Consider the following 27,874-nt stretch of genomic DNA (forward strand, 5'->3'; position numbering starts at 1 on the left):
ACCAGCTCGGAGTTGGCTGCAGCCACTGGGGACAGCCCGATTTGGTGGCCGAATCTCCGAATCCAAATTTAATCAGAGGACCCTTTAATCTCTCCGACTTGAATTGGAACCCTCCGAATCAATTCGGAAAGAATTGGAAATGTAGACACAGACACAGCTTTAAATGTTTTTTTTCTACATACCCCTAGGTAGTAGGCAACTCATGAGTGCTGCAATGCTGGGACGCATGGAGTGTCCCACAGAAGCATGGGGGGGCTCCCCAGCATACTCAGAAGTGAACCAGAAGCACTTCCAGTCCACCAGGGAGCACACAGGGGGGCCCCTCTGTGCTCCCCTGGCTCAGCAATTGGTGCCTCCTGGGTTGGGGGGAGCACCTGGGGTCCCCCCACAGCTGATCACTGAACTGGGGGAGCGTGGGGGCACCCCCCACCCCCAGCATGCTCCCCGGTGGACTCGGAAGTGGACCAGAAGTACTTCTAGTCCACTTCCAGGTTTGTTGCCCCCTGCACTCCTGTGGGATGTTCCATCCACCCCAGCATTGCAGCGTTCAGAAGCTTGCTGGTACCCTGCTGGTACGTAGAAAAAAACATTTACAGCTGTGTCTGTGTCTGAATCACTCATTCTCTGAATCAGCATTAAATCTTCAGATTCAGATTCGACAACTGAATCAGGGAAAGTGATCTGAATCGAATTGCTGTCACTGACTCAGGCTGAATCCAAATCCATATCTAATACGGCCCACTTCGCACACCCCTATTAGAGATATTTTTAATCTAGTATAAAATAAAAAGATGAATTAAACTCCTGAAAGAAAGTTTGGAGGCTGAATGTTAGTTTATGTAACTGTCCACTCAGAATGGGCAATTACATGTGCAATTAATGCACCTGCATTTTCTGTGCAGAAAATTTAGGTGCGTTAAACTGCATGTGGGCGTGCAGCTTCACGTGTGTCTGGGTTAAGAGCAAATTAAAGCTGACAGGAGCAGCCTAGTCTAGGGCTGCTCCTGCCCTGCTCTACCCCCCTGCAGCCACAAAGGGGAGCTCCAAGCTCCACATCTGCCTGTGTACCAGCTTTGGGCTTGCAGGAGCTCTGGAGGCAGACTTGGGGTTGGGGGAGAGGGTTAGGCCTGGGCTTCAGTGGGCCAGGACAGGAGCTCCAGGGGGCCAGGGTCAGCTCCTCCACTACCCCTAGGGGAGTAGCAGTAGTGGCCTCCTGCTGCCAGGGCTACCCTGGAGCAATTTGCCAGCATCTATACATGAGTTCCAGCACATTAATGTAAAGTTGCATTGGCTAGTACCTGTATCTGTCAGTAGTAGCAAACAGTGCTTTATACTAAACTACTGTGCAGTAATTGCTGCACATGTATAGATGGTGATGCTTTACTGCACATTAAATTAGTGTTGACATGCCCAAAGAGAGCAATATTGTGAAAACACCTGACATGGTGGCTTTGATAATATAAGAAGGCAGGGTAGATATGAACATTTATAGACTAACTAAATAAGATACATAGTGAGAGCTTTTGTTAACCCAAGTTCACTTCATCCGATGCTGTGAAAGGATGTGCAGAAAGCAGGGTATAAGGAGACAGAAATTAGAATACAACTGTGTTAAAATTGTATTCCAGTTTCTTTCTCTCTCCTTATATTCTTCTTATATATCCTTTCACAGCATAGGATGAAGTGAACTCAGGTTCACAAAAGCTTGTGCTCTAGATATATACCTTATTTATTCTATGAGGGTACATATATACCCAGATTAACATAGCTAACTACCTCTTTTTGATAATATGTGGCAGAAGGTAAACTCTAAAAATGGTTGACTCCAAGCACAAGCTAAGCAAGTTCCTGCTACACCACCTGCTACCCCTAAACTGCTAGCCATTGAATACCCTACTTGCACAGAGATAGTAGAGTTCTTCCCTTAAAAATAGTGCTTTTCCAATGTTTTAATCATACCTCTTTTTTCTTCTCAAGCATGTAAACTTTCTTCATTTTTGTGATCTTCTGTAGAGCTTGAGAAGAGCGACGGCCTGATGTCTTGGCTAGTGAAGAGGTCCAATAAGATCTAATTGAAGAGGCTGATGCTGAAGTACTACATGGTGAGGGGAGCCTAGAAAAGTTGTATATAAAGTATCTGAATGATCTCCCAAATGACATACCTTATTCTATTGAAAAACTGAAACAATGAAACCTAAAATCCCAGGCAACACACAGGAATAATGGAATGGAAGTTATGACGCAAAGCTGGTATTTTAGGTGGAAAAAAGGATGGAACATATTAAAAAAAAAAAGAAATTCCACCCTAAAGCTTAGTGCTAAAGCTTAAAAAACAGGACTAAAATACTGAAATATTTATGTTAGTCACTTCTGAGTCACTTAAATTCCTCTGTGCCATTTTATCAAGCTATAAAATGAGCATAACTATACTTCTTTCACAGTGTTCTGGTAAACATTCATTAAACAGTTCTGAGGGTCTTGAAATAAAATGCAGAGTATACACAGGCAAATTAAAAATGAAACTTGTTGTAAATTCTTACCTGACTTGAGAAACAGACATGAGTTGTTCATACAGCACCTCTTCATTTTGTGGTCTCAACAGCAGAAGTTTCAGTTCTTTCTTAAGTCGGTCAGACAGTGACCCAGACTGTGCATACTCCACTATGTCATACATTATCATTGTTCGGGGAAAATTTTCCAGAGATAACCTTCTCCAGTAGTTTTCCCTACCACCGAAGTGTGCAGGGGTCTCATCCAGGTTACTAACATACTACAATGGCACAAAGTAAACAAACTTTTACAATTTATAGAATCAACATCCATGTGAAAATTATTTATTTGGATTGGGAGGCTCTTAAATTTTCTTTATAAAAGATTTCATCATACTTTTAATGCTCCAATTTAAATCACTTTGAATCTGAGCAGTTATTCTAACTTGACTTTCCTTCACTCTTCTTGTAACATACGAAGCTAAAATTTGAGGTAGATCTATAGACATCTCTGCCTCCTCCCTTTTCTATAGCTGGGCTGGTAAGTCCCTCAGAATTTGGTCCTACTTTTTTTTAATAGGGAATAACCAGAGAGATTTCATTCTGTTGGACATGATTCTCCTTGCATTTTTACCACTGTTAATCAGTATTAACAGGATAGTTCACTATGCATAAGTATGTACAGAGGAGAATCAGAGCCATTCAAAGTACAAACAACACTAATATTGTGGGTTTTTCAGGTTTTCCTTATACTTTTCCCATTGCCCTACCAATACTCTATGCCTCTCCAATAACATCTCTGCAGCTTTCAGGCACGAGAAAAAATATCCTACAATGGGATTCTCCACAGCCTTGAAATTTGCAGACTTATTTACAACTGTACAAACTGGATGTAAAACATTAGCAGAACATTAAAAACAATCATTCAAGGTTTTACACACTCTTTGCACTGATATAAATGAATGCATATGGTATAAAGCAGAGAGATATTAAGCCCATAAATAAGTGGCTGACTACTAAAATAAAATTACTGGCATTTTAAATTACATCATAATCTTTCTTACTTAAGGATGCTTCTTTTATTACCAGAAGCTGTAAAAAAAAATCCAAAAACATTTCTTACTTGCATGTAATCCTTCACTGTAGCAACATCTATTTCATCTGTTATCTTGTGTTTTTGGTACTGAAGTTTATCTTGTATCATTTGCTCATAATATCTTCGACATCCCATCAGTTTACAAGCATCAGTTGCTGCCTATAATAAAGTAGGAAACACAAAGTTGCTAGAATGCCATACACACATTCTGAGTGGAGTCACTGTATTTGGATTCAGGGCAAACTATTATCCTTTGGACAACCCCCTTTCTCTAATGGAAAAGGCTTCTGCTCAGTGTATGGAGAGTTCACAGAAAGACTAAAGATTCAACACAACAGTAAACCAGTTCATTTAGATCAGAAAGTAACTCATTGGTACCACAGTTGGTTTGCTCACAGATGTATAAACTTATTGCAATGGTTCTCAACCAAGTTGCCACGAAGCTTTTAGGGATGCTGCAGTGCAGGCACTACCACTGTGGCCTGTGGGTGGTTCTGCCTGCTCTTTCTGCAACCCTTTCCAATCTAGCCCTACACATTCCTTCTGGAAACAGAAGCATGTGGGGTAGATTCACTTGGTGGCAGTGCTGCAGCCTGAGGAAGCAAGAAACACAGATAAATTGGCTGTAGCCATTTCCTGATATGATTCTACAAGAGCGCAGTTTCACTGAGCTATGGTGGTGGCATCACTCTGATTAAGACTCACTGAAACAAGTAGTTCTCAACCGGGGCTACAAAATTCAAATACTTATGGAGGGGTATCTTGAATCTAAAAAGATGAAAAACCACTAAGTTGTTATAATGAAGAAATCTAGGATTTGCCTTTTGGATGAAAAAGGCAAAATTATTCAGCCACAAAATAACCCTTATTTTGTGTAAGATTTTCCATTTGCCTTGCCCTCCATGATATTGTTATAGCTGGAATGTGCAGTAAATTGTGATCAGGATCTTCTTCAGATGCTGGATTTGTTGAAAACTTTCATCCCTTGATTCAAATTTTCTAGATGTAGTCTCTGCCTAAGAGTTTTGTTTTTTTTAAGTTAGTCTGCATAGAATGAATTGAGCTGTTTTCTGGCAATAGGCAAATTGTTGCAGAAGATGACAGAGTTTTGCCAATGTTCACCAACTGGGGATCTGTTCTCTAGAGTGCAGAGAAACACATACCTCTCTCAGTAAACATTTTTAGTAAAAGTTGCAAACAGCTGTAACTGGCCAGGTTGTACCCTGGGTGCTAGTGGTGGTTGGTGCAGGAGCAGTGGCCAGAGGTCTGCAGGGGGAGATGCTACCTTCTTTTTTTTTTGGCTGCTGCTGTGTTGAGCAGGCATTTAAATGCCAATTTTAGCAGTAAAAAGAGGAGGAAACATCTCCTTCTGCAGTAGTGAACTTCCAGCTGCTGCTGTTCTTCCCTCCCTGCCGCAGGGAAGATGTGTGTGTGGGGGGAGGTTGAAAGGAAAGTCCGCCTCCACCTTCAGCTCCATTCTGGATCTGCTCTCTCCCCCTTAGGCAGCATCCAGGGTTCATGGTCTACTCACCTACTTTTTCAAACAGCTTTACAGTGTAGTGTTTTGGATTAAAAACTTTAAATTGGAATGTATCCCAGGGTCTAAGTTTTGATTTTCATTACTTTGTGCATGCAGGCAGTCTTTCAACTTCTAAATGTTTGTTTTACAAACATGTAAAATGAATATGTGTAGATAATGAATGTAGGTTGAGTGGAATTTCCCATTTTCAATGTGCTTTGCTCAGTCTTGCATCTTAAGTCTACACACATTGTATCTAAGAAGGTGAAATGGCTTGTGTGGAAAGCAACCAAGAAAGGGCTTCAAAAGTTACAGAGAGGAAATAATACAGCTGGAATCTGTAGTACTGCACCAGAAAACCAGACAGTCCCTGCTCCAGTGCTGTGGAGCAGAGACCTACTGTGTTTTCCCTCCCAACTGACTACTGCCTTCCCAAGGCAGAAATGGCTTACTTTAGGGGGATTATTTCTAAACCTCCTAGAAAAAAAGTGAAACTGATTATAAACAGGATGTACTTTCACTGTTCGTGCCCTCCTTTCCGCTAAGGATGTTGAGAAACTGCAATAACCAAAGTGATGAAAACAGAAGAAAATAGTGACTCAAATCTAAATGCAAACACAAAGGGAAAACATTTCTTACAGAGTTCTAGTTCACAGAAACAAGACAGGTTTAGTCAATAAGACACTAGTGATAAAGCAATATTTTCTTTCCTTTACTTGAAATAAGAAGAGGTATGAGCCCATTAATTATAAACTCACCTGAGCATGTAGTAAGATCAGCAGGATCAGACCATTTAACATTTTTGACATATCACACTGCACAGTAAAATACCATCACTATTATCACTCATTTGGTGCAATACTTAGCAGCACTGAGGGCATAATAGAACCATAAAACATTATATGAATTTTTCACTAATTTGGACATGGAATTATTACACTGGTGCCAATGGACCAGTTAAGACAGTTTAGGATTTCATGAATGATGGCATGTAACCACTCTGTCCTGAAACCCTCTCTTCCTTTTGTTTACTAGTCCCCATTGCAGAACTGCTTCTAATTGGAAGCTGAGATAAGCAGCCTGCTCTGGGGCCAATAGTGAGTTCAGATTCAATCAGCAGATGGTCTCAGAGAGACTAACCATTCTCTATGCAACAATTTCTCTGTCAACTGAACCCAACTCCCATGAAAGTGAATTAAAAGAATATTTTGGGCCCTGTGATCTTGAGTTCCCCAAAATTCAATCCAAGAATACCACAAAATCCTAATCTATTTGGACCAATTCTGTGAACTCAGATGGTAGAGGGGAAGATTTGTTTTAAAGATGTATAAATAGGTGATTGATTAATCCACACAATAATTCAGACAAAGATGTTCAAAATGTTTGTGTATTAAGCTGAAAAAAACAGCTTCTTTGCTAAATGAAATGTAATGGTGTTTATTGAACTCAACAGATCTTTGTTTGATGTGGAGATGCATGTTTTTCAATTTTCAAGGATAAGTAAGAAGATCAGACTGTTTACCGAACAAAAGTTCAGAAGGAAGAAGCTGAACAGAAAATGATCATACGTGGGCATTCAATAACTTGCCTCACTCGATGGAATTATTATTCTTTTCCCACTGATGTATTTGCTGCCTCGGCCTTCAGTGTGGTGAAAAATCTTAAAAACAATGAAAGGTGGAAACTCATGGCCTGCAAATCTGAAGAAATAAACAAAAATGTTAATTAACTGACAGTATGAAAAGCAAATGTATTATGGATTAAACTGAAAGGGAACCTCCTTTTGTGTGGCTTGGCCTGAAACCAAGTCTCCAACAAAGCTCTAAATACCAAGGAAGCACAAGCTAAAGAATAAAACGTATTTATGGATCTTTTATACTGGAGGCACAGGGGTCTGCATTAAATGTAACACCATCCAAGTAAACTGGAAGTCCAACATCCTAGGCTCTACTGAAGAATCTCAGGACTTAACTTGGGATGGAAAAAAATTCAACTCAAGGCTTTAGGTAAAAAAAGTGGAAGGCTAGGGAGAATGATGGGAAACGTTAAAAGAAAAAAGAGCTACACTTTCTAAAGTGTACGTTGGGTGTGTGCAACTATCTGAGATGCATAAAACCAACCACTGTTTTAACAATACTGTCCCCAGTTAGACAAGTTATCTAACTCCTCTCTCAGAGGCCTGTAGCTGGTCACACGAGACACTGGATTGAAGTAAATAAAGTGTATCTACTTACCTGAATCTAACTTTGTACTGCATACTAGGATCTTTTATAAGTTCAGCTTCCAGAGGGCTCACCCTTTTCACAATTTCATGTGTAACACAACACTCCTGAAAGATATGCAGATGTTTTTCAATACATTTGAACAGTATGGGTTCCTGCTGTCACACAGTTCAGATCCTTGTGTCACAGGGGAGTTCAGAGTGGTCATTTGGATTCACGTGTCACAGGTAAAAGGGGGGAACCATGGCAGTCTTTTTAATCTATTTACATGTATGTTTTTGCCTTCCCTCTTCATTTTCAAAGATTTTAATATTCACTTGATCATTTTAGATGTGTTTTATGGAAACATAAGGCAATACATCTCATGTGCTATTTTAGTCCCTCCTTTTGTTCATAAGAATTACTCAAGCTGGATTAGGTGTTCATCACCGTCTCTCTCTTTCTAGTTTTCCAATCTCTGCTACAGCTATCATGATTCTCATCCCCTTCCCTCTGCATCTCTCTTCAATCTGTTCCCTGTATACTACAACCTTTTCCTCCGCCTATTGGAGCAACAACACAGTGGGAGGCCAAAAGGGGAAGTGTTCTGTTTAGTGTAACAGATATGGATGAAGGACTAGAAAGAAGCAGAAAACAAGGAGCCTTGTCTGGCTCTGGAGCTTGTTTCTGAGAGCAATGGTGCAGCTGTGACAGTTCCAGCACAGCTCTGTTTCACTCTAGAGCAATGGGGGCTGACAACCTGGCCTCTTGGGGCCCAGGGCCCTTCTCCGGCAAGTGCCTGTCTTCCTCTGAAGGACAGCATTTTTCTTAACTTAGCCCTTCCTGGTATAGCCAGATGGCTGAGAGGTACCCAGAGTCAAATTCCAGTGACTGCTGTATAGAATCATAGAAAATGAGGGCTGGAAAGGACCTCCTCTAGTCTAACCCCTGCTCAAAGCATGACCATCCCCAACTATCTTATCCCAACCAAGGCTTTGTCTAACTGGGTCTTAAAAACCCAATTTTCTACAGGTTCTACAACTTCCCTGGGATATTCAGTTTGAGTGTTTTACTATACTCTTGATGAGAGTTTTTTCTAACTTCTAACTTAAACTTCCCTTGCTGAAATTTGAGAACATTACTCCTTGTTCTGTCATCTGCCACCATTGAGAACAGCTTAGTTTAGTAGTGGCCAAAATGGTGGATCTGGCCAGACTCCATTTCCCAGCAGCCCCTGCCTGTGTCACTATGGCTGATTTCCATGGGGACCTCAGAAGCAGCGGGGCTGTGATGGCACAGGTCCCACCGTTTCCATGGAAACTGGCCCAAGCAGTGCTGGCAGGGTATGTGGCTGGGCAGGGAGCTGCTCTGGGTCCAGGATTTTGCAGCAGTGACAGTGTTCCAGAATCAGGACAGAGCAAAGCTATGATCTGTTGCCCGCATGCCCTGCCAGGGCAGAGCTGTGATTCGCTGCCCACACGCCCCTGCTTGGGGAATGTGGGCAGCATATTGCAGCTCTGCCCCAGCTCTGGGCTGTGCTGTCACTGCCACAAGATCCTGGCCCCAGAGCAGCTCCCTGCCTAGACGCATGCCCCGCCAGCACTGCTTGGGCTGGTCTCCAAGAAAACTCTGATCCCATGCTGTCATGGCCTCACTGCTGCTGGAGTCTCTATGGAAACCGGCTGCAGTGACATGGGCAGGGGCTACTGGGAAGTGGAGTCTGCCATGGCCTGATCTGGCCCATGGGCCAGATTTTGCCCACCCCTGGGCAAGTCCATCCTCCTTGTAACCCCCATTCAGGTACTTGAAGGCTGTTGTTAAATCCGTCCTCAGTCTTCCCTTCTCCAGACTAAATAAGACCAGTTCCCTCAGCCTCTCTTTCTAAGTCATGTTACTCAGCCCTCTAATCATTTCCATTGCCTTCTGATGGACTCGCTCCAATTCTGTCCACATCCTTTCTCTAGTGAAGAGTCCAAAACTGGACACAGTGCTGAATAGAAGGGAATAATCACTTCCCCCAATCTGCTGATAACACTCCTATCAATGCAGTCCAGGATGCTGTTAGCCTTCTTGGCAACAAGGGCACACTGTTGGCTCATATTTGGCCTGTTGTCCACTGTCAACCCCAGGTCCTTTTCTGCAGAGCTGCTGCTGCATCAGCAAAATAAAATCCCACAGATAAGAACATTATGGTTATGGCAAGCTGTGTGAAAGCCAGTCACCAGTCCAGCAGGTGTAAGACAAGGTAAAGATGGGAAAAGGTGTTAAGTGAAGCTGGTGTCATGTGACTGTAATGTGCCTAACAGCAGGTGGAACAGCAGGTAGTCTGCACAACGGTGATGTCTGCTAATTTGGACTCCAACTCCCAGAAACCCACAAGGGCTGGGGGTCAAGGGGAAAAGGAAAGGGAAACTTGAGGCTGGAGTCAGGGGAAGAGTCTGTGTTCAAAATGTATGATAATTTTTGAGGCTGTTGATTGATGCAGCATATGCAAAACCCAAGTTACTCCCAGGGAGTCTTAACTGGCTTTTGGGCTTGCTGTCAGCACTTTGTCATGTCTTTGCCTGGAAATAAAGAAATGTTTCAACTTTGATGACCCAGTTCTCACTGGCTAGTTATAGTGAGGAATATAAAGTAAATAAAGTTATCTGCATATTTTTGCATACTTACTTGCATGTTTTTTTAGTGTATGATAGTTTTTCAGGAAATATGATAATTTTGAGCTTCCAATAAGATATTTTCATAATTAAGACCTGGTAACATTGTTAGCCCTACGCAGGAGTGCAGAGTGGAGCTGGAGATCTCACTGGCTCAGTCAGCCAGGACTATGGACTGAAGGAGCTGGACTCAGGGTCGGGGGCACCTGCTGGCTGCTTTTTGAGCACTCTATAGGGGCTTTTTTGGGGGCCCTTCCTCTGGTGTGTGGGGGAGCATATGTTACCACAGTGCTGACATTTATTTACCTGTGATCTGCCCCCTCCTTTTGTCCCCCAGTCTGTGCCCCTGCCCCATAGGATGTTCCACATCAAAGTGGGAGCTCCCCTACTGCCTGCACTAGCCTCTGGGGCTGCAGGGCTGGCATACCAGAGGCAGAAGAAAGAAAAAGGCAGCAGAAGACGGGCAGGCCTTTCCCAGGGCACTTACGTTGTAGCTGTGTTGAGCTAAGGAAAAAGCAGAAAAAATTCTTGCGCTAGAGGCAATCTCTTATTACACCAACCAAGCAGTAGCAAAAATAATGTCTTTCTTTGCAGGGTTTCGTCAGCCTGATGAGTATAACAGCTCCACAATCTTAATTCTCCTCACACTGACCAAGGGGGTCTGGACCTGAAAGCTTGCAAAGATTTTTTTTTCCTTTTACTACTCTTTAGTTGGTGTAATAAAAGGCTGTAGCCCACGAGCTTTGTCCGGGACAGGACCAGCCACCCTCCAGTCCTTGGAACCCCGACCAAGGGCGCGCTTGGGGCCGGCTCCGCCCCTCAGCACGTCAGCAGGGCCTGCTGGCATCTTCAGCGCCTTCCATCGCGCCAGCCGTTACCGCCCCTCACAGCGGGAGGGGAGGGAGCATGGGCATGGGCGTGGCCGCCCCCCCCCCCCCAGCTCTGACCTACCGCGGCCCGCACGGCGCGGGTGAGGAGCCGGAACAGCCGCCGCGCCAGGTAGCGCCACCAGGCCCGCTGCACCGTGCGGGCCGCCCTCTCCGCCAGCGCCAGCGCCGCCCTGCGAGGACACACGCGTCACTCACGCACCCACGCGCGTCGCTTTGGGACACCCGTAGGCCTCGCCCCCCCGGCTGCCTGGAGACCGCGACGCGCGGACGGCATCGCCCCGCCCCCTCCTGCCTGCGCGCGCTTCCGTAGGGCGCTGGCGTGTAGCGTCATAGCCCGGCGACGCGCGGCTCTGGAAGGTGGGGCGCTGCCGCTAACATCATGTTCAAGGTGAGGACCGGCCGCCGCCGCCTCCTCCTGCTCCTGCGGGGTATAAGAGCGGCTCTCCCCTCCTCTCCCTCTCGCACCATAGGCGTGAGGTGGGGGTCGCGTGTGGGCCCCGTTCTTTCCTGGCCTGCTGGAGGGCTCTCCCCTTCTGCCCCCGACTGTGGTGCTGTGGGTTCTCGCCGCTCCCCCGCGTGGCAGTAAAGGCGGTCGGGAGGATGTGGCGTTGTGTGCGCCTGCGCGCTGCAAGGTGGGGGCGGTACATTCCTGGGGCCCGGCAGCTTCTGCCCGCAGGCGGCGCCACAGCCCCTGCCAAGCTCCGCAGCCCTGACCTGGTGGCTGCCCAGGGCAGGTGTGTGAGCTTGCAGATCCAGCGCTGCGTGTTGGGTGTGCGGCCCTTGCTCGGGTTGAGGGGCGGCAGGGAGAATCGGGCTGTTTTTGTTTTCTGTAAGGCTTTAAATTGGGTGCTCGACCCCAGCACAGTCCAGAATCAACCTGCGAGGTTGTGCCATCCATGGTGTGCTGACCAGGGAGCTGAGGGTCCCGTGGGTTGGATTGAATCATAGAAATTGACGTTTGGAAAGGACCTCTGGAGATCTAATCTAACCCTGTGCCCAAAGCAGGACCATCCCCAACTAGGTCATCCCAGCCAAGGCTTTGTCAAGCCAGGCCTTAAAAACCAAGGATTCAGCTTCCATCACCTCTCTGAGTAACATGTCCCAGTGTTTTGCTACTCTCCTAGTGAGAGCTTTTCCTAATATCTAATCTAAACTTCTCTTGTTGCAACTTGAGACCATTGCTCCTCGTTCTGTGCCAACTGTCACCACTGAGAACAGTCTAGCTCAGGGGTTTTCAATCTTTATTGGTTGGGGTACCTCCAGTGGCCAGTCAAGAAGCAGGCAGAACCCTTACTGCCAGTAGAGGAGCAAGGGGGTGGTCCCCAGCAGGGAGCCCTGTACAGCACACAGCAGTGAAAATGGAAGTGCTGCCGGCTTTTCCACACTGCTGCTGCATACCCCCTGGGGCCTTCCAAAGTACCCCCAGGTTGAAAACCCCTGGTCTAACTCCATCCTCTTTTGAGCCCCCCTCAAATAGTTGAAGGCTGCTATTAAATCCCCTCTCAGTCTCTCCATGTGCCCCAGCCCCCTCACCGTTTTTGTTGCCTTCTGTTGGACTCTCTCCAATTTGTCCACACCCTTTCTGTAGCGGGGGGTGCAAAACTGGACACAGGACTCCAGTTGCGTCCTCACCAGTGCTGAGCAGAGGGGAATAATCAGTTCCTTCAATCTGCTGGCAGTGTTCCTACCAAATGCAGCCCAGTATGCCATTAGCTTTTTTGGCAACAAGGGCATGCTGCTGGCTCATCTTTGACTGTCCACTGTAATCGCCAAGCCCTTTTCTGCAGAACTGCTGCTTAGCCAATTGGTCCCCAGCCTGTACCAGTGCATGGGATTGTTCCATCCTAATTTCAGGACATTGCACTTGTCCTTATTGGACCTCATGAGATTTCTTTTGGTTCAATCCTCCGATTTGTCTAGGTCTCTCTGAATCCTCACCCAATCCTCTAGTGTATTTACTACGGCCCCCCCCCCCCCAGCCCTTGGTCTTCCCACATCCACAGAACCAGTCATCTCATTATAGAAGGCAATGTGGTGGATCCATGCTGACTGTTCCTAATCACCTTTTCCTCCAAGTGCTTAGAAATGCATTCCTTGAGGATCTGCTCCATGATTTTTCCAGGGACTGAAATGAGTCTGACTGATCTGTAGTTCCCTGGATCCTCCTTCTTCCCTTTCTTAAAGATGAGCACTATATTTACGCTTTTCCAGTCCTCCCCCATTTTCCTTAAACTTCCTCTTGTTGCTGATGTACTTGTAGAAATCCTTGTTACTTTTTACATCCTTTGCTGGCTGCAACTCCAATTGTGCTTTGGCCTTCAAGACTTCATCCCTGCATGCCTGAGCAATACTCATACTCCTCCCTAGTTGTTTGTCCAAGTTTCCACTCTTATAAACTTTCTTTTTGTGATATAGCTTACTAGAGAGTTCCTTACTAAGCCAAGCTGGTCTGCTGCCATTCTTGCTAGTCTTCCTGCACATCAGGATGGTTTGTTCTTGCACTCTCAGTAAATCTTTCAAGTACAGCTGGCTCTCCTGGACTCCTCTCCCCCCTCAGAATGGCTTCCCGGAGGATCCTGCCCATAAGTTCCCTGAGCAAGTCAAAGTCTGCTTTTTTTGAAGTGCTGGGTCCTTATTTTGCTGCTCTCCATTCTTCCTTTTCTCAGGATCTTCTCGTGGTTGCTGTTGCCCACATTGCTGTCCACTACTACTTTCCCCACCAATTCTTGCCTGTTTGAGCAGCAGATGATGAAGAGTATGGCCTCTAGTTGGTCTCTCCAACATTTGTACAAGAGAGTTGGCCCCAACACTCGCTTAAAAACTTCCTGGATTCCCTTCCCAGCAGATGTCAGAGTTATTGAAATCCCCCATGAGAACAAGGGCCTGTGGTTGGGAAATTTCCACTAGTTATCTGAAGAGAGCCTCATCTACTACTTCCTCCAGGTCTGGTGGCCTATAGCAGACCCCCACCACAACATTACCCTTGCTGCTGTCTCATCTGATCCTAACCCAGAGACTTTGGGCAGACCCCTCGCTAGTTTCATACTGGAGCTCTGAGCAATCATAAAGCTTTTTTACATACAAGACCTTTTTCTGTTTAATATAACTTTTTGTTTTCATGAGGTTTTTAAAAACAAAACAACTTACCTAGGAGAAAACTTTAACAGGCTAGTTGCTTGATGCATTAAATCATTTTGTGTGTTCAGTTTCACCTGACTGTAACTTTGTTCTTGTTTTATGGAAAGCACCAAATTTGTCTTTCCTATATCACCTATTGTTTGCTTTCTCAACCCTTGCTCTATACTCTTTTTCTTCAGAACTAAACAATCTGATTACTTTTTATTGGCCTATCCACTTGACAATCTTTTAAATAAAAATGCTTTAAAATAATTACATAGAAACACTTTATATAACATTCAAGAGTTTTTTAAGCAGACCAAGGTGAAGCTGATTCCATGGCTGGCATGGGGAAAATGAGGCACAGCTGCCCTGCTCTCACCCCCCCCCCCCCTGTTGCTGCTGGCTAGCTGCTTTATCGCTCCTGTTTTCTTGGGCCCACAAACTCTGTTTCTCAGCTCCACTCTGATCTATGCCATACACTAGGCATGCTGGTTCTCAACCTTGTGTCTTGGCTGTTCCTGTTCTTTCCCAGCGACACAACTTTTCCATCCCAGCCAGCAGGACCTTGGCTGCCCCTAAGTCAGCTCTCCTCTTCTCCCCCTCAGCCCCATCCCCACCCAATCCAAATTCATCGATATCTGTAAGATTTTGGCCCTTTAATTTTTTTAATTATTTTTTCACTCCTTTTTTCTTTATGTTCTCCTGTTACCCCAACATATTTTCAAGATTTGTCTACTCCCGCTCTTGACTTTGTCTTGGCTTCTGCTGCTAAGGATGGAGGCAAGGAACAGGCAAGCTTCAAAGGCAGAATAGAGTCCTGGCCTTTGCCACCCACCCATGCACACACCTTCCACCTCAGGGCAGGAATAGTCTTGGCTAGGGGTGGGCAAAATGCGGCCTGTCCCCAGCCCCCCTAAAAAATTTAGAAAATTAATATTTTAATCTGCCCTGGGCTGCCTGTCATGTGGTCCTCGATGGCTTGCCGAAACTCAGTAAGCTACCCTCTGCCCAAAATAATTGCCCACCCCTGGTCTTGGCCCTTATCTGTGCCCAATGCTCACCAGGCCCTCTGGTGGCAAGTCACAGTTGTGGAAGTCTGAGATGACATTAAGCAGTAACCTGTGACTGCTCTGAAACTTTTAACTTTATGACAGCATAATATTTCACAGATTTAAAATGTTTAAAAGGTAACCTGTAGCAACACCATTTAACCTAACAGAACTACACAGGTAACACCCTAATCTTCTGGGGAGGTTTGCGGGGGTGGGCAGGGGTATCATGGCAGCTGACATCTTGCTGGTAAGTTCTTAAAATCTGCCTGATAAGTCCCAGGAAGAAAGCCACATCTCCCCCTACTACAGAGAAAGGCAACCCCCCCCCCAGTTCATGCCAACCTAAAATATTACAATCAGTCTGATCCTGAGTGGAGGGACAAGACCCTCTAGCCAGGAACCTCCAGGTTCAGGTCCTAGCAGGAGCACTGGCACACCCTCCTCAAAATCCCTAGCCTTGGCTGCAACCAACACTACATTTTCCTCAGAAACATTGGGTGGCAGGAGTAGAAAAAAAATCCCTCCTGCCCCCATGCAGCAACCAGCAAACCCCAGAGGAATGGGAAATACCCGTGGTACAGGGGTGGGCTAAATGTGGCCTGTGGGCCAGATGCAGCCCACCAGACCATTCTGTCTGGCCCATGGGGCCCCAAAAAATTAAATTAATATTTATCTGCCCTGTGCTGCCTGTCATACAGCCCTTGATGGCTTGCCAAAATTCAGTAAGTAGCCCTCTGCCCAAAATAATTGCCTGCCCCTGCTGTGGTAGAACAGGCAGAGGAACGCCTAGATCATCCCTGACCAATGCCTGCCCAGCCTCTTGAACACCTCCAGTGATGGATATTTCCAGTTTCCCTAGGCAGTCTAGATTTTACCAGGTTTAAGCAGCACTACTGGTTTTACCATAATTAAAATAGGAGCTTTGTCAAATGAAAAAGGACAGTTAGGAAAGAGGAATTTCATTTTCGCACTTTCATTGTTCTTTCATATTTGAAGGCTTAGAAGCAGATTAGAGTATTTTTGGTCTAATATGGAACCTGCTCTTATAATAGGTCCTTGCATAGTATTCTATTAAGTAGGAATTGAACTCAGATTTTTGTTTTGGTTGGGTTTTTCTTGTACTACTGGTTGCTGAAGGTGCAGACTGTTGAAATCAAGGCTTTGTGTGAGACTTTAGTTATTATAGGGCTTCCTACCTACTATTGCCATGTTATTGCTATCTCAATATTGTCATCAAGGGTAGGCTTATTGTGGTGGGCAGGATCGACCAACTTCAGGGCTCAGACATAGGGAATGCCTGTCTATTTATTGTTGACATTTTGTACTCTATTGAATTGGGAGAGCCCCAGGGTGTAGGCGAGAATAAAAGCTGCTGTGTGTACTGGGATGGCGACTGCCTTTCATTATGAAAGTGCTTTGTTTTTCCATTTATGACAAAGTATCAGTAGCAACAATAAACCCTTTTAATCATCTAGGTAGTTTAGATATAGGAAATCTCAGAGAACACTTCAATTAATCCCTTACCTCCTTTTTTCCTTTTTTTTTTTTTTTTTTCTATTAATCTTGAGGAACAATAGCATTAATTCTTCTGTATGAGTTCTTAAATACCAGGTTTACCTGAATCCAAGATAACCTTGAATTTAAGATTATCTTTCCCCCAATAATTAGAGTCTATACATCAAAATTTTATGAACTTGTTATAATTTACCATGTACAGAATCTGATTATTGGAGGGTCATCTGAAATTTGTCACCCCCACTGTTGCAGCAAAGAAAGCAGTGGCAGAGCAGTAGGAAGGGTGATAGGAGGGCAGGCAGTGAATGGGCAGGAGATGGGTAGAGCTAGCAAGGGGGCTTGACCCATGCCTCTTGTCCCCCCACATCTTGCCTTCTGCTGCCTGGCCACCCCCACCACTTGGCCTGCCCACTACCTGCTCCCCTGCAGTCTTGCGTCTTCTCCCCTGCTACACGCACACACTTATCACTCCAGCTCTATCCCCACTGCAACCCAGGACACGGAGCCTGTGTTTACTTCAGCCCCAGACTGGCCCTGTAGACCACTGCTGCAGGGTTTGACTGGGGCCAGAGAAAATGCCGCCCCCTGGGTGCAGGGCTGGAGCTGGAGTAATGGGGATATGGTGTGGTGGAAGGCAGAGTTTTTGCAGTAGAGGGATGGGGGGGGCAATGCTGCAAGGGGATCAAAGGCTGCAGAAGAGGAGGAGACTGAGGGGGGTACACACCTGAGGTTGTTGGAGCTCTAGCAGCTGCCTGGCCCCCACCTTAGACTATTCCAAGATGGGGAGCTTCCCTCCCTCCCTCCCATGTTAAATGGGAGGAAAAACATCTTCTTGGAATCAAGTAAATATGGTAGTTATTTTGAGAAGAGGAGGAAGATAAAATGAGATAATGGAAGATGAAATATTTTGTTCTTTTTCTCACTGGTTTATTAATAGTTTGCCAGCTACCCTGTTGTCTGTAGATAAAACTGAACTCTGTTTTGTTTTGTTGGTCATTCTTTTCAGCTATTCAAACACAAATGATTGCCTAGAGAGAACTTCTCCCTTTAGTCCTTTTTTGGTATCCATTTGAACAGCTGTGGAACGAAGAAGAGACAGTTCCATGAGAATATATTTTTAATTTGAGAATTGATTTGTTTTTGTCTATAATGAACTGAGATCCTAAAAGAATTAGTCACATTTTAAAATAATTCATGTTTTCTATAATGTGTATAACGACTTTAAATCACTGGTGAGATTTTTTTTTTTTAATCTGCATATAAAATCTATTGGGGTATAGCAGGGATCAAACTTGTCTGGCCCCGAGGGTTGAGTGAGGGGCACTGGACCAGTCTGTGGGCTGGATAAGACCCACAGATAGGCCCCAAGCGCCAGAATCAGCACACAGGGCATGTCCAGCATGAGCACTTCACGAGTGCCTGCCCTGGACCACCTTGACCCCAACCAGCCCTGTGCGCCAGCTCCAGTCTTTATGTATCCCTAAAAAATATCAACATTTTGGGAAACTTAAATGAAATTTTTCCTGTGATGGTAAGAACTGATTATATAGTATGTTAGACATAACCCATTGGTGACAGTTACGTAGTTTCTTACCAGTATAAGAAGTAGTGCTTTTGTTTCCATTGCTGTATTAGAGTTTGTTTAAAGGCCTTATAACGTGCATGTGTTGTGTGTACTAAACCTATTTTTGTTCTAGATTTTTATTTTTTGTGTGGTAAGAGAGAGTCTGGAATGTATTTTTACTAGGAAAACATTCTCCAGTAAAATTAGTAACAAAGCTACCTGAATTCAAATTTTGTTTTGATTCTTTTTTAACTTTGCTGCTGCTTAACACAGCATAGTAGATCAATTCCTTTTAGTATACAGAGATTATCTATCAGAACATGAATGTGACAAAACATTTTTAAAAATGATGGTTTTGTAATGGAGTAGATTGGATTGCAGACTTAAAGAAACTGCCCACACATTGACACACAAACTTGTTTTTAGCATGTTTCTATTTTACATGGAGAAATTATTTGACACACAATTCTTCACTTGTCCCTAGAAGATTATTCCTGGAGTCTCATATGTGAATGTTTGTGGAGTCCATGTTTAGTAGGTACAAGCTACTAAACTGCTTATAGTTTAATACTTACTATTTTATGTGAAACTTAGTTAATATTATTTAAACTGTTCATTGAAGTAATAGGGGAAAATCCTAGTCAGCAGAGTTTTTATTCTTGACATTATAAACATTTAAAGTGTATTTGGAAAATGAAAGTGTGTTTTGGACTTTTTGCCTGCTCAATTGCAGGATAGATTTGCAGTGAAGTAAACCTACAATCTGAGCAGCCCAGAGAAAACAAAGGTCTGTATCCTGTTAGTATTGGGCATCTTCATTTGCATTCTTTATCAAGGCCTCAGTATATGTAAAGACTTATTGTCAGTTCAAGCAACATTTTTTTTAATTCAAAGTTAGCCATATCTTGGCTTGATCTCAAATAGTTAATGGTTCTAACTAATGCATTGTTTTATACTGAACTGCAGTACGCAGCAGTAATGACCAAGACACCATTTTTATTTTGAGTAACTATTTTTTTAGCCTTCTCCAATTTTAAATTCTTAACAACTTTGTAAAAACCCACAAGCTCATTCACATGTGATGTTTCTTGGCACAGAAGTGAGTATTATTAGAAACTTTCACCAATTTGCGTTTTTTGATATATTGGGGTACAGGTAGTGTTGGAATGAAGTTGTAGTTGTCATGGTCCAAGAATTATGAGAGAGACAAGATTTTTTTTGTGGGTGATATCCAGGTTTTCTCTGATTAAAAAAAATCCCCAATTTTCGGTTTAAAAAAAAAGTAACCCCAAATCCACATTTCCATGATTTAAATAAAATACCACCAGATGGCGATCTCTCTTATTAGATCAATTGCATGGTTGGGATAGAGTTAGACAAGCTTTTGAATGCAAAGCATTCTTCATTGGGTCAGAATACCTTATGTTTGAAAGCTTGTCCAACTTTCTCTCAACCTCACTCTGGGTCAAATAAAAAGAGATCACTTAAAAAAAAATCCTTGTCTTGCATTAGAGGATAACAAAATTCAGTGGGCAAGGTTCACCTATAGGTTCATTATGCACGTCTTCCTCTTAAAGAGCCCTGTCTTGTGGATGGCATTCATTTTAGTATGCTGCAACTCTAGTTTATGAGAGATGAACAAATGTAGGAAAGAGTCTTTCAGCACACAGCTTGTTTCCTGTTCAGCATCTCTTCCCAATCTGCCTTGCTCTCTCTCCCCTCTGCTGAACTGATTGTATCCTAATTTGGTACTGTCAGCCAGTTCTGATCACATGGCAGAGAAAAGAAGGTTGTGAGACTTATACAGTTCCCACTGTGGGCATTGCATATAACAGTTTGATTCTTTATCTGAAATCTAAATTAAAAAACAGCACAAATTTTTGTTAAAAATCCTTCAAACTTAGAGTCCTCAGTAGCACTCCATCTCTGTAATTATTTGGTTTGTAAACAATGCAGTGTGTGCAATAAATGTAGTCTGATCGCGTGGTCATTAAATGTCTAACAATTTAACAACTGTCTGTCACAGTTATTAAATTGAGTTATTACTGGTTTAACTAAGATGGTACAACAGAATGTTTTTATTCAGACCAGTGCAACTCTGAGTTCCATATCGTCGTCTTCCAAGAGTAATGAAGGACTCAGAGAAACATAAGGTTGGAGAAGGCCTTGAGGATCATCTGGCCCAAACCCCATCAGGAATGCTAATCCTAAATCATCCCTGACCAACCCCAGCCTCCTCTTGAAAACCTCCTGTGAAGGAGATTTCAAAATTTTCCTGGGGAGTTTATTCTACCACCTTACTGTTCTAATATGTTTTAACTGTATTTTCTATATTATACCTGTTTTCAGTGTAACAAGTATCTGTTGGAAAATTGTGTTCCTTGCTGTAGTGTATTGAAGTCAGTCATCTTGAGTACCTAGGGTTGCATTCTTTTTGGTATTAAACACTTCATTCTCCTCAGTCTACAAAGAAGATGCATTTCAGCCCAGACCCTTAAAATGAGAAGGATGATGTATCATCCATGTAGTGGTCTGGTTTTTATGATCAGAACCAGTAAGTGTTCAAAAGCAGCATCATTTTTCCTTCTTACTTGAGGTTACCGGTGTTCCCTCTGTAGCACTGTAATTTAAGACTCCCATGTGAAAGTGATGGACACTGGTGGGATGTTGGGCCCAAATTCTCAGTTCTCTGTTTTTCAGAGGAAACTGAATTGCTGTCTGTCCCTAACACTGTGGGGTAGGCACCTCAGTGAAATGAGGCAGAGTGTGAATTTAGGAATGTAATATCTCTAACTGCAAATAAGGGCATAATTCTCAATTTAGATGAGAAAGGGTAGAACATCTTGTGAGGTGAAGATGGGAGAATATGCATTCTTTCCTGTTATGTCTCTGTCAATTCTACATTACATGTTTCTGTTTTCATTGTAGCTTTTTCAGTTTAGTATATTCTTTATTGCACTTCCCCTCATGAGAAGGAGTGTTAACTTGAACCTTGTCATGACTTTAGATTTACATCTGCATCCATACAAAGAGCTGTGGAGAAAAGAGTTTAAATGTGTTTCTACGTAGTCCATAAAATTGTTTACTCTTTTTGTGGTTTTTCTAGGTAATTCAACTGGGGGCTGCCCCTGCCAGCCTGAGCCTGCTCTCTCTACAGGTGTATGCTTCATCCCCCGAGAGGAAAAGACCTAAAAAGGAGTTGCTAAAAGTTGATGAGGTGAGTCCTTGCTATTCTGGTTGGAACTGTGATGCTCTGCTAATTTTGGTGTAAAGTTTGAAAAGCAGATTAAGTAGAATGTGTCGGATAGATGGAGGTCACTTTTTTTATGAAAGGGAAAAAAGACCTTTTTTTATTACGAGAAAAAAGAAACAGCTAAACTAAAATTGCTATGGTTTTTTTTCCCTCCTAACACTAGAAAAAGTCACATGCTCTGCTTTTATTTTGCTGTGTAACAGCTTCTGATTTTTTTTTTTTCCACATGCAAAATTATTTTTTATATATGAAAACCTCAATTCTGTATTCTTCATAAAATAGGCAGTTTTTTTATCACAGGGGGAAGAAAACCACATTCTAATATTCCTAATGTCTTTTCTTGTTTTTTGGCCAGAGGGCATACTGTTACCTATATGACACATTCTGTTGGCTTTCATTTCCATGCTCAAATCAAGCAGCAAAAGCAAAAAGCTGTCTGTTTGAAAATAGTGGGTGAGTGGGTAGGTTGGTCGATCATTCATTCACAGTTGAAACTCAGGCCCCTAGCAGACTTTTTAAGACATGATTAACCAATTAATCCCATCTTAAGTAGTAACCTGACTACACATTCAAGCAAGTAATGGTGTGATAAAATGGAATAATCCACAAAATGTTATACAGTGCAGTAATTTGGCTGTTTCCCACCACTCCTTAAATTGAGCTAAATGGTGCTCCCAGCTGCAGGAGTGTATTGGGGCCCTTCAAAGCTAGTGAATCCCTGGGGTTTGGAGTACCAGTCAGTTGACTTGCCCTCCCAGGCAATGTTGCTCACCAGAGCCCTTCAAAGGCTCTGCTGCATTTCCATGGCTGGGAGCACCAATTTAGCTAACCAGTGCTTGGAGCAATAGGAGTCCTGTGGCTCCAGGTTGCTAGTCCAGGGAGATCCCAGGATCCCCTTGCACTGGCAATAGGATGCAATTTGAATTGGATCCCTGATCCCATAGCTACATTTCCTGCCATGCATGTTCCACAATTGTTGGGTTCACAGATCAGATCCCATTGCGATCAGATCCTGAATGTCTTGCCAGGAGCCTCAGTCTCTGCTATGTAAAGTTTTCAGCCTTCTTGTACAGTCTGGCTCTCTTTCTTTAATGCAGAATTACATTGCAAGATCAAGACCTATCTACTAACAAAACTGAGTGATAAAGGAAGCAGGGTGCAGAGTAAGGCAGTCATGAGTTATGTTAATAACAATCTGTGGTTACCTTACTTACTCATACATCTTGATAGTTGCCTTACTAAAAGCAGTGCATATGATTAGGGACCTACTTCATAGGGATGTAAATACTGATTTAAAAAATATTCATTTAACCTGTTGTAATTATACTGGTTAAACAACTAGTTGGTATGGCAACCCCTGGCCTGGCCCACATGGGGCTATTCCAGCCCAGCCTGCAGGGTACCCCTGCTTGACCTGGTACCAGCAGGGTGCTTCCAGCCCCACGAGGTGCAGTGGGGACTCAGTGGCTCCTCAGGGCTGAGTCTCATGACAAACTGGGCAGATGGGTGAGTCTTCTCTGGGCCTGGGCTCTGGTGCAGATGGGGTGGGTGGATGTGGTATACTGTGGGGCCGAGTCACAGGCCTAGGGGAGCTGCCTCATGTACCTTTACCTCCACCTTGCCCCTGCCAGGCCCCTCGCAGCCTACAGCAGGATTCAGGACTGGGTCCCTTGTGGCCTGTGGCAGGTGGTCTCTGACTTCCATACTCCCCAGTGAGGAAGCTGAGCTGCTTTCCTTGTGGACAGCCAAGTAGGGGGAAGGGGGACTTGTACCTAATAACTCGGCTTTGTGGACAGCTGTGCAACCTCTTTCAGTTTCCTTTTCGCTTGCTGTGAGCAGTCTGGGCTCCATGGTGGATGACAGGGGCCTGCCTGGAGTCTGGGCTGCTGGTGGCAGACATCAGGGAGGTTGCAGGCAGCTGCACTGGGGTCCACAGACCCTAGCTATAGGTACTGGTTCCCCTCCCACCTCCCCTCCTCTTTGTTCCTTCCTCCCTCCCACCTACCTTACTGCCTTTCTGTTCCTGCTGGGGCACTGCATAGATTTCCTTCCCTGCTGAACAGTGCCCTGTCCCATGCTAAAAGAGAACTGGTAAGCTATAACCGGTTATCACTGCACTTATTGCTTAAACATTTAACCATTTGCATCCCTACTATTTAATTTAGCAGATTTTGTAGAAACTGTAAAATCTGGAACTGTCTGTGAAATCAACTAAAAAAACAAAAGTTAAATAATAGGCTGGCTCCCCAGCCCACCCGGGAGGGGAAGTTGCTGGCTGCCAAGGTGGCATGAAGGGCAGCCAGCAGGCAAGATGTCTGCTGCCCCCTTGTCCCTCTTTCCCCACCTCGCCCTGGGGCTTCTCTGCCAATTGGCAAAAGGGCGTGGAGCCCAACAAAGGGCAGCTAGCAGTCAAGAAGGTGGCTGCCCCCTTGTTCCTCCTCCTCCTTGGGGCTTCTCTGCCAATCAGCAGCAAGGGTGGGGTTGCTGGGAAATGCCTGTGAAATCAACTTTTTGTGCTGCGACCAAGGTGCGAAAATTCTTTTGTCTGTCTGCCACTTAAGTAGGTCCCTGCATATGATAGTTATACAGTAAATCTCGGTGAACCCTGAAAGCCCCTGAAGTCTGTAAGACTTCAGCTCCAACCCAGAGATTTATTGATAATTATTGCTGTAACTGCTTACTTGTAAAAATAAACAATTCTACTCCAGCCTGTACAATGCGTATTTCAAATCAAAAGTCCAGCTTCTTGCATATACTGTTGCATTTTTTTACAAACATTTGGACTGATAAGTTATTTTTTTTATAAGTCACCTATTTTATTTGTGAAAGCAGAATGGCTTTTTAGTCTTGTTGAAAGTAGAATTCTTTTTAAATAACTTGAGCCTGAACAATTTTCATCACAAAATAACCTTTGAAAGTACTAATGAGGAACTGAATTTATAGTGAATATTTATGTTCCATGTCACTCAGAAAATGTAATCGTTCCTGTTTATCATTACTTTATCAGCATTTTAAAACATGGATCAGAAAACATGCTGATGATAATTTAAAGCATCTGTATTCTTATAGAATATAACAAGAATATACCAAATAGAATATACCTTATAGACTATCCCAAAATTTTGTAGCTTGTATTTAAGGTTATGTATTGGATTGTTTGTGTTTTCTATACTATTGTGTTATCTTCTGAGTTTGAGGGTTGTTTGGTAGAATAGTGATGCTGTAAGCGCTGTGGTCCAGAGAATATGGAAGAAATAAGATTTTTTAATGAATATCTTTTATGGGCCAGTTGTGTGGTTGAGAGAGAGATCAGAGGAGATCTTAATTCCAGCAAGTTTTTTAGGCAACTCTCCCAACTGCATAGTTGGCCTAATAAAAGATATTATCAAAAACATCTTGCTTTCTTAGTAGCGTAGTAAGTTTAAGGATAAATTCTTCACATTGTAAATGTTACAGTAGAGACATATGTCTTGCCTGATGTTAAGAATGACAGCATCAAATAAAAAATACAGTATGTGATTGTTACCATCTGTTACTACTGCAGTTAAAAATGTGACATTCAACAGTTTTTCTTAAACCTAAAATGCTGTTGAGTAACAAGATACACAGCCTGCATCTAAGATATTAGTTTAGAGTTAAGAACTGCTTAGAATTTTTAATTTATGTATGTATAGAAAATGATTAATTGCTGTTTCCATATCCTAGTGTTTAATACAAATACTGAGAACTAGCACTGCTGATGAAGCAGAAAACACTTCTGTTACACTGTTCTTTTGACATCAAGAATGTAATACTCTGCCTAAACATGTGACTTGGACTAGCTAGCGTCAGGACTGGTAAACAGAATGATCATTAGAAATGTTTCTGTAATATATAGTTCACTTAGTTCCTCACATTTTGTTCTGTAGGCACTCAAATTGTTCTGTCCCTAGACTGAAGGCCTACTTGGACAATTCTACTTTGTTAACCTTTTGTTTGCTAATATTCACAGCTTTCACTCTACTCCTCCCCAGCTCATGAATCTAAATATGTGGAGGACCCACAAACTCAACTGGAGGAGGGAATTTCACATCTACGGCATTTTATGGAGCCCTATACATCCAGGTGTCAGGTATAACAGCTTCATGCTATATGGGAGGTAGTGACTATTGCTCAGTGGTTGGCTGAGCTAGAATTTTGTTTTGGTAGCATGTTAAAACTTTTCTTTCTATTAAATAAGTTGCTTAAAAGAAAATGTACAAAATTGTAATTGCTTTAGTCATAGGTGTTTCTGGAAACAAAAAGTCAAGTCCTTTTTTTTTCCCTTTGACACTTTGGATGATTTATTTAACAAAAAATTAAATTTTGTATTTACCATATTTACTGGAATACAAGATGGCACGGAGGGAAAATATAAGAAAATATCACTAATATCATCAAACTTCTGCCAAAAGCAGCATGTATTCAGCATTAGAAGCCAATTATGAAGTTGACTAAATGCAGCCAACACTGAGCATTACTATAAAACACATGGCCCACATTGGGCAAATAAACTTTTTTTGTGTTGTTTTTTTTTTTTTAAAGTTTGTTTCAAGGGCCAAATTGGTTCTGAGTTTGACTGGGCAAATCCAATAGGCAGGTTCCAAATTTTGACTGAGCAGAGCTCAATCGTTTGAGTTTGTGTGGCTGTACCACTGGGCAAGTATCCTGTTTCCCTTTGGTAGTCCCCAAATCCATGGCAGGGAACCTAAATGCAAGCCTGAAGCCTGGAGACCTTGGGGTTCGGATACTTCCTATTCTTGCTTGCTCCTAGCCAAAAGGCTGAAGAGCAAGCCACGGGGAAAGCAAGAATGCAGTCCCCTATTACCACAACATTGTGCAATTGAGTTTTGTACATTTGGGGAAGCTCACAGGAGTCAGCCTGCCCAGGGTCACTAGATTTGATTGGCCGAGTGGATCATGGAATTTCCCTTGCCAGGCAAACATACTGATGGGAACCTGCTAAATTGTTTTTTTTATTTTATTTTTTAATTTTGTGTTTCAGCCAAATCAGTTTTGAATTCTGTCAGCTGAGCACAGCTCAGTTGTACAAGTCTGTGTGGTACTACCACTGGCAAGTATCCTGCCTCCCAGCCTCTTTAGCCTGAGTCTTCAGATACCCCCCAAATCCATGGCTGGGATACTACCACAAGGACAGATTGGTGAAGTCCATTTGAATAAGATATTTTGGGCACTTTAACACGTGCTTCTGACACACCTCCGGGTGCTTCTTAATTAGTGAGCCACGCTAATTAAAAGTGCTCGGCACCATGTCAGGAGCATGTGTATCAGCAGAGCAACATGCCTCTGAGCTGAGAAAATGGTGGTGGTGCGCTTTGAACTAAAGCACATCAAATGTGTTTTAGTTCAGATTGCATTGCCACCATTTTCTCAGTGCAGAGGTGCGCTGCACCACTGATATGCATGACGGGTGAGGCTGCCAAAGCGTGTCAGTTTATGTGCTCCAGTAGACTCGATTAACCAAGTCTGCTCTGACGCACTGGATTTCCAGTGTGTCATAGTAGGCTCTCTGCATGTGTGTAAGTGCCCATAATTGTGCCCATTAAGTGCATTTCTCCTCACTGCAGGTTTTTTCCAAGTTGTCATGTGCCACAGCACTGCAAAGGCTTTTCATTCCTCTTCACTCCCATAGCTGAGCTATGCCTTTCCCATTTCCAATGATTTGTATTTCTTCACCAACCTTAACTGCATGGCAAACATCATGAAACAGGGTCCCAAACAGTTCATGAAGAGTTCCTTTGTCACCCTGTCTCTCAGCCTGTCATAGACCAAGTTGCCCTGTGCCTCATCTGCATATATATTTTTGGAGCATCCCGGAACTCAGGATAAGAAAACCCAGTTCCAATCATGAGTGGGGGCTTATTAGCACATGGATCCTTTGTGGGGTATATTTGGAGTACACTCACATGCTGAATTGTGGTGCCATCATGGCTTGAAATGCTGCTGACTCTGGTGGGGCCCAGCCCAAAGAACTACATGGCAAATCAAGAGCCTTTGGTTTCGGACTAATATCATAGATAAGTACGTGCCAAATTTATACCTGTGCTAAAACTTACCTTTTTTGAATTGCTGCAACTGACCTAAATGCGTGGATATGACATGCAAATTGCTACAGCCACTTTTTATTTCAAAGCTATCGTTTTCAAATTTACTTCTCACTTCCATGTGCTCAGGGAAAACAGGGTCTGAAAGTAAGGCAAGGGGGTAGGAACTGCTGGAGGAAAACTGGGGAGAAGCAGAGAGCAAAAGGGCTACCTGACCCCTCAGACTTGTTTTCCATACTGTAGCATTGCTAGGGGAACAAATTCAAGGCAGAACTCCAATAATTAGATTCTATACTTGGAAAATTATAATACATTTATACATTTTCTATATATAGAATATAATATTTGGGAGATTGTCTTCTATTCCAGTAACCACAGTTTTATATAAAAGCTATACAATTTTGCCTTCTTCCCCCCTGCCCCCAGTTAGAAATC

General features: G+C 43.4%; 2 protein-coding genes across 2 annotated transcripts in view; one reads left to right on the forward strand and one right to left on the reverse strand.

The window, feature by feature from the left end:
- The window catches only part of CUNHXorf58 (chromosome unknown CXorf58 homolog), a gene marked incomplete at its 5' end in the record, with an annotated part of 13,404 nt that extends 2,368 nt beyond the window's left edge, over window positions 1–11,036 (reverse strand). The window contains 6 exons of the mRNA XM_019528464.1: window positions 1,960–2,113; window positions 2,541–2,770; window positions 3,613–3,744; window positions 6,693–6,804; window positions 7,339–7,433; window positions 10,914–11,036. Of these exons, the coding sequence (XP_019384009.1) occupies window positions 1,960–2,113; window positions 2,541–2,770; window positions 3,613–3,744; window positions 6,693–6,804; window positions 7,339–7,433; window positions 10,914–11,036 (846 nt within the window). The remainder of the gene's footprint in view (window positions 1–1,959; window positions 2,114–2,540; window positions 2,771–3,612; window positions 3,745–6,692; window positions 6,805–7,338; window positions 7,434–10,913) is intronic.
- A 115-nt stretch (window positions 11,037–11,151) lies between these two features.
- Window positions 11,152–27,874, forward strand: part of APOO (apolipoprotein O) — a 55,752-nt gene continuing 39,029 nt past the window's right edge. Inside the window, exons 1-3 of the mRNA XM_019529165.1 lie at window positions 11,152–11,240; window positions 21,210–21,320; window positions 25,348–25,467. Of these exons, the coding sequence (XP_019384710.1) occupies window positions 11,232–11,240; window positions 21,210–21,320; window positions 25,348–25,467 (240 nt within the window). The 5' untranslated portion in view covers window positions 11,152–11,231. The remainder of the gene's footprint in view (window positions 11,241–21,209; window positions 21,321–25,347; window positions 25,468–27,874) is intronic.

Source organism: Crocodylus porosus, unplaced genomic scaffold, assembly GCF_001723895.1.
Source record: "Crocodylus porosus isolate Cpor-Errol unplaced genomic scaffold, CroPor_comp1, whole genome shotgun sequence".
Classification (NCBI taxonomy): domain Eukaryota; kingdom Metazoa; phylum Chordata; order Crocodylia; family Crocodylidae; genus Crocodylus; species Crocodylus porosus.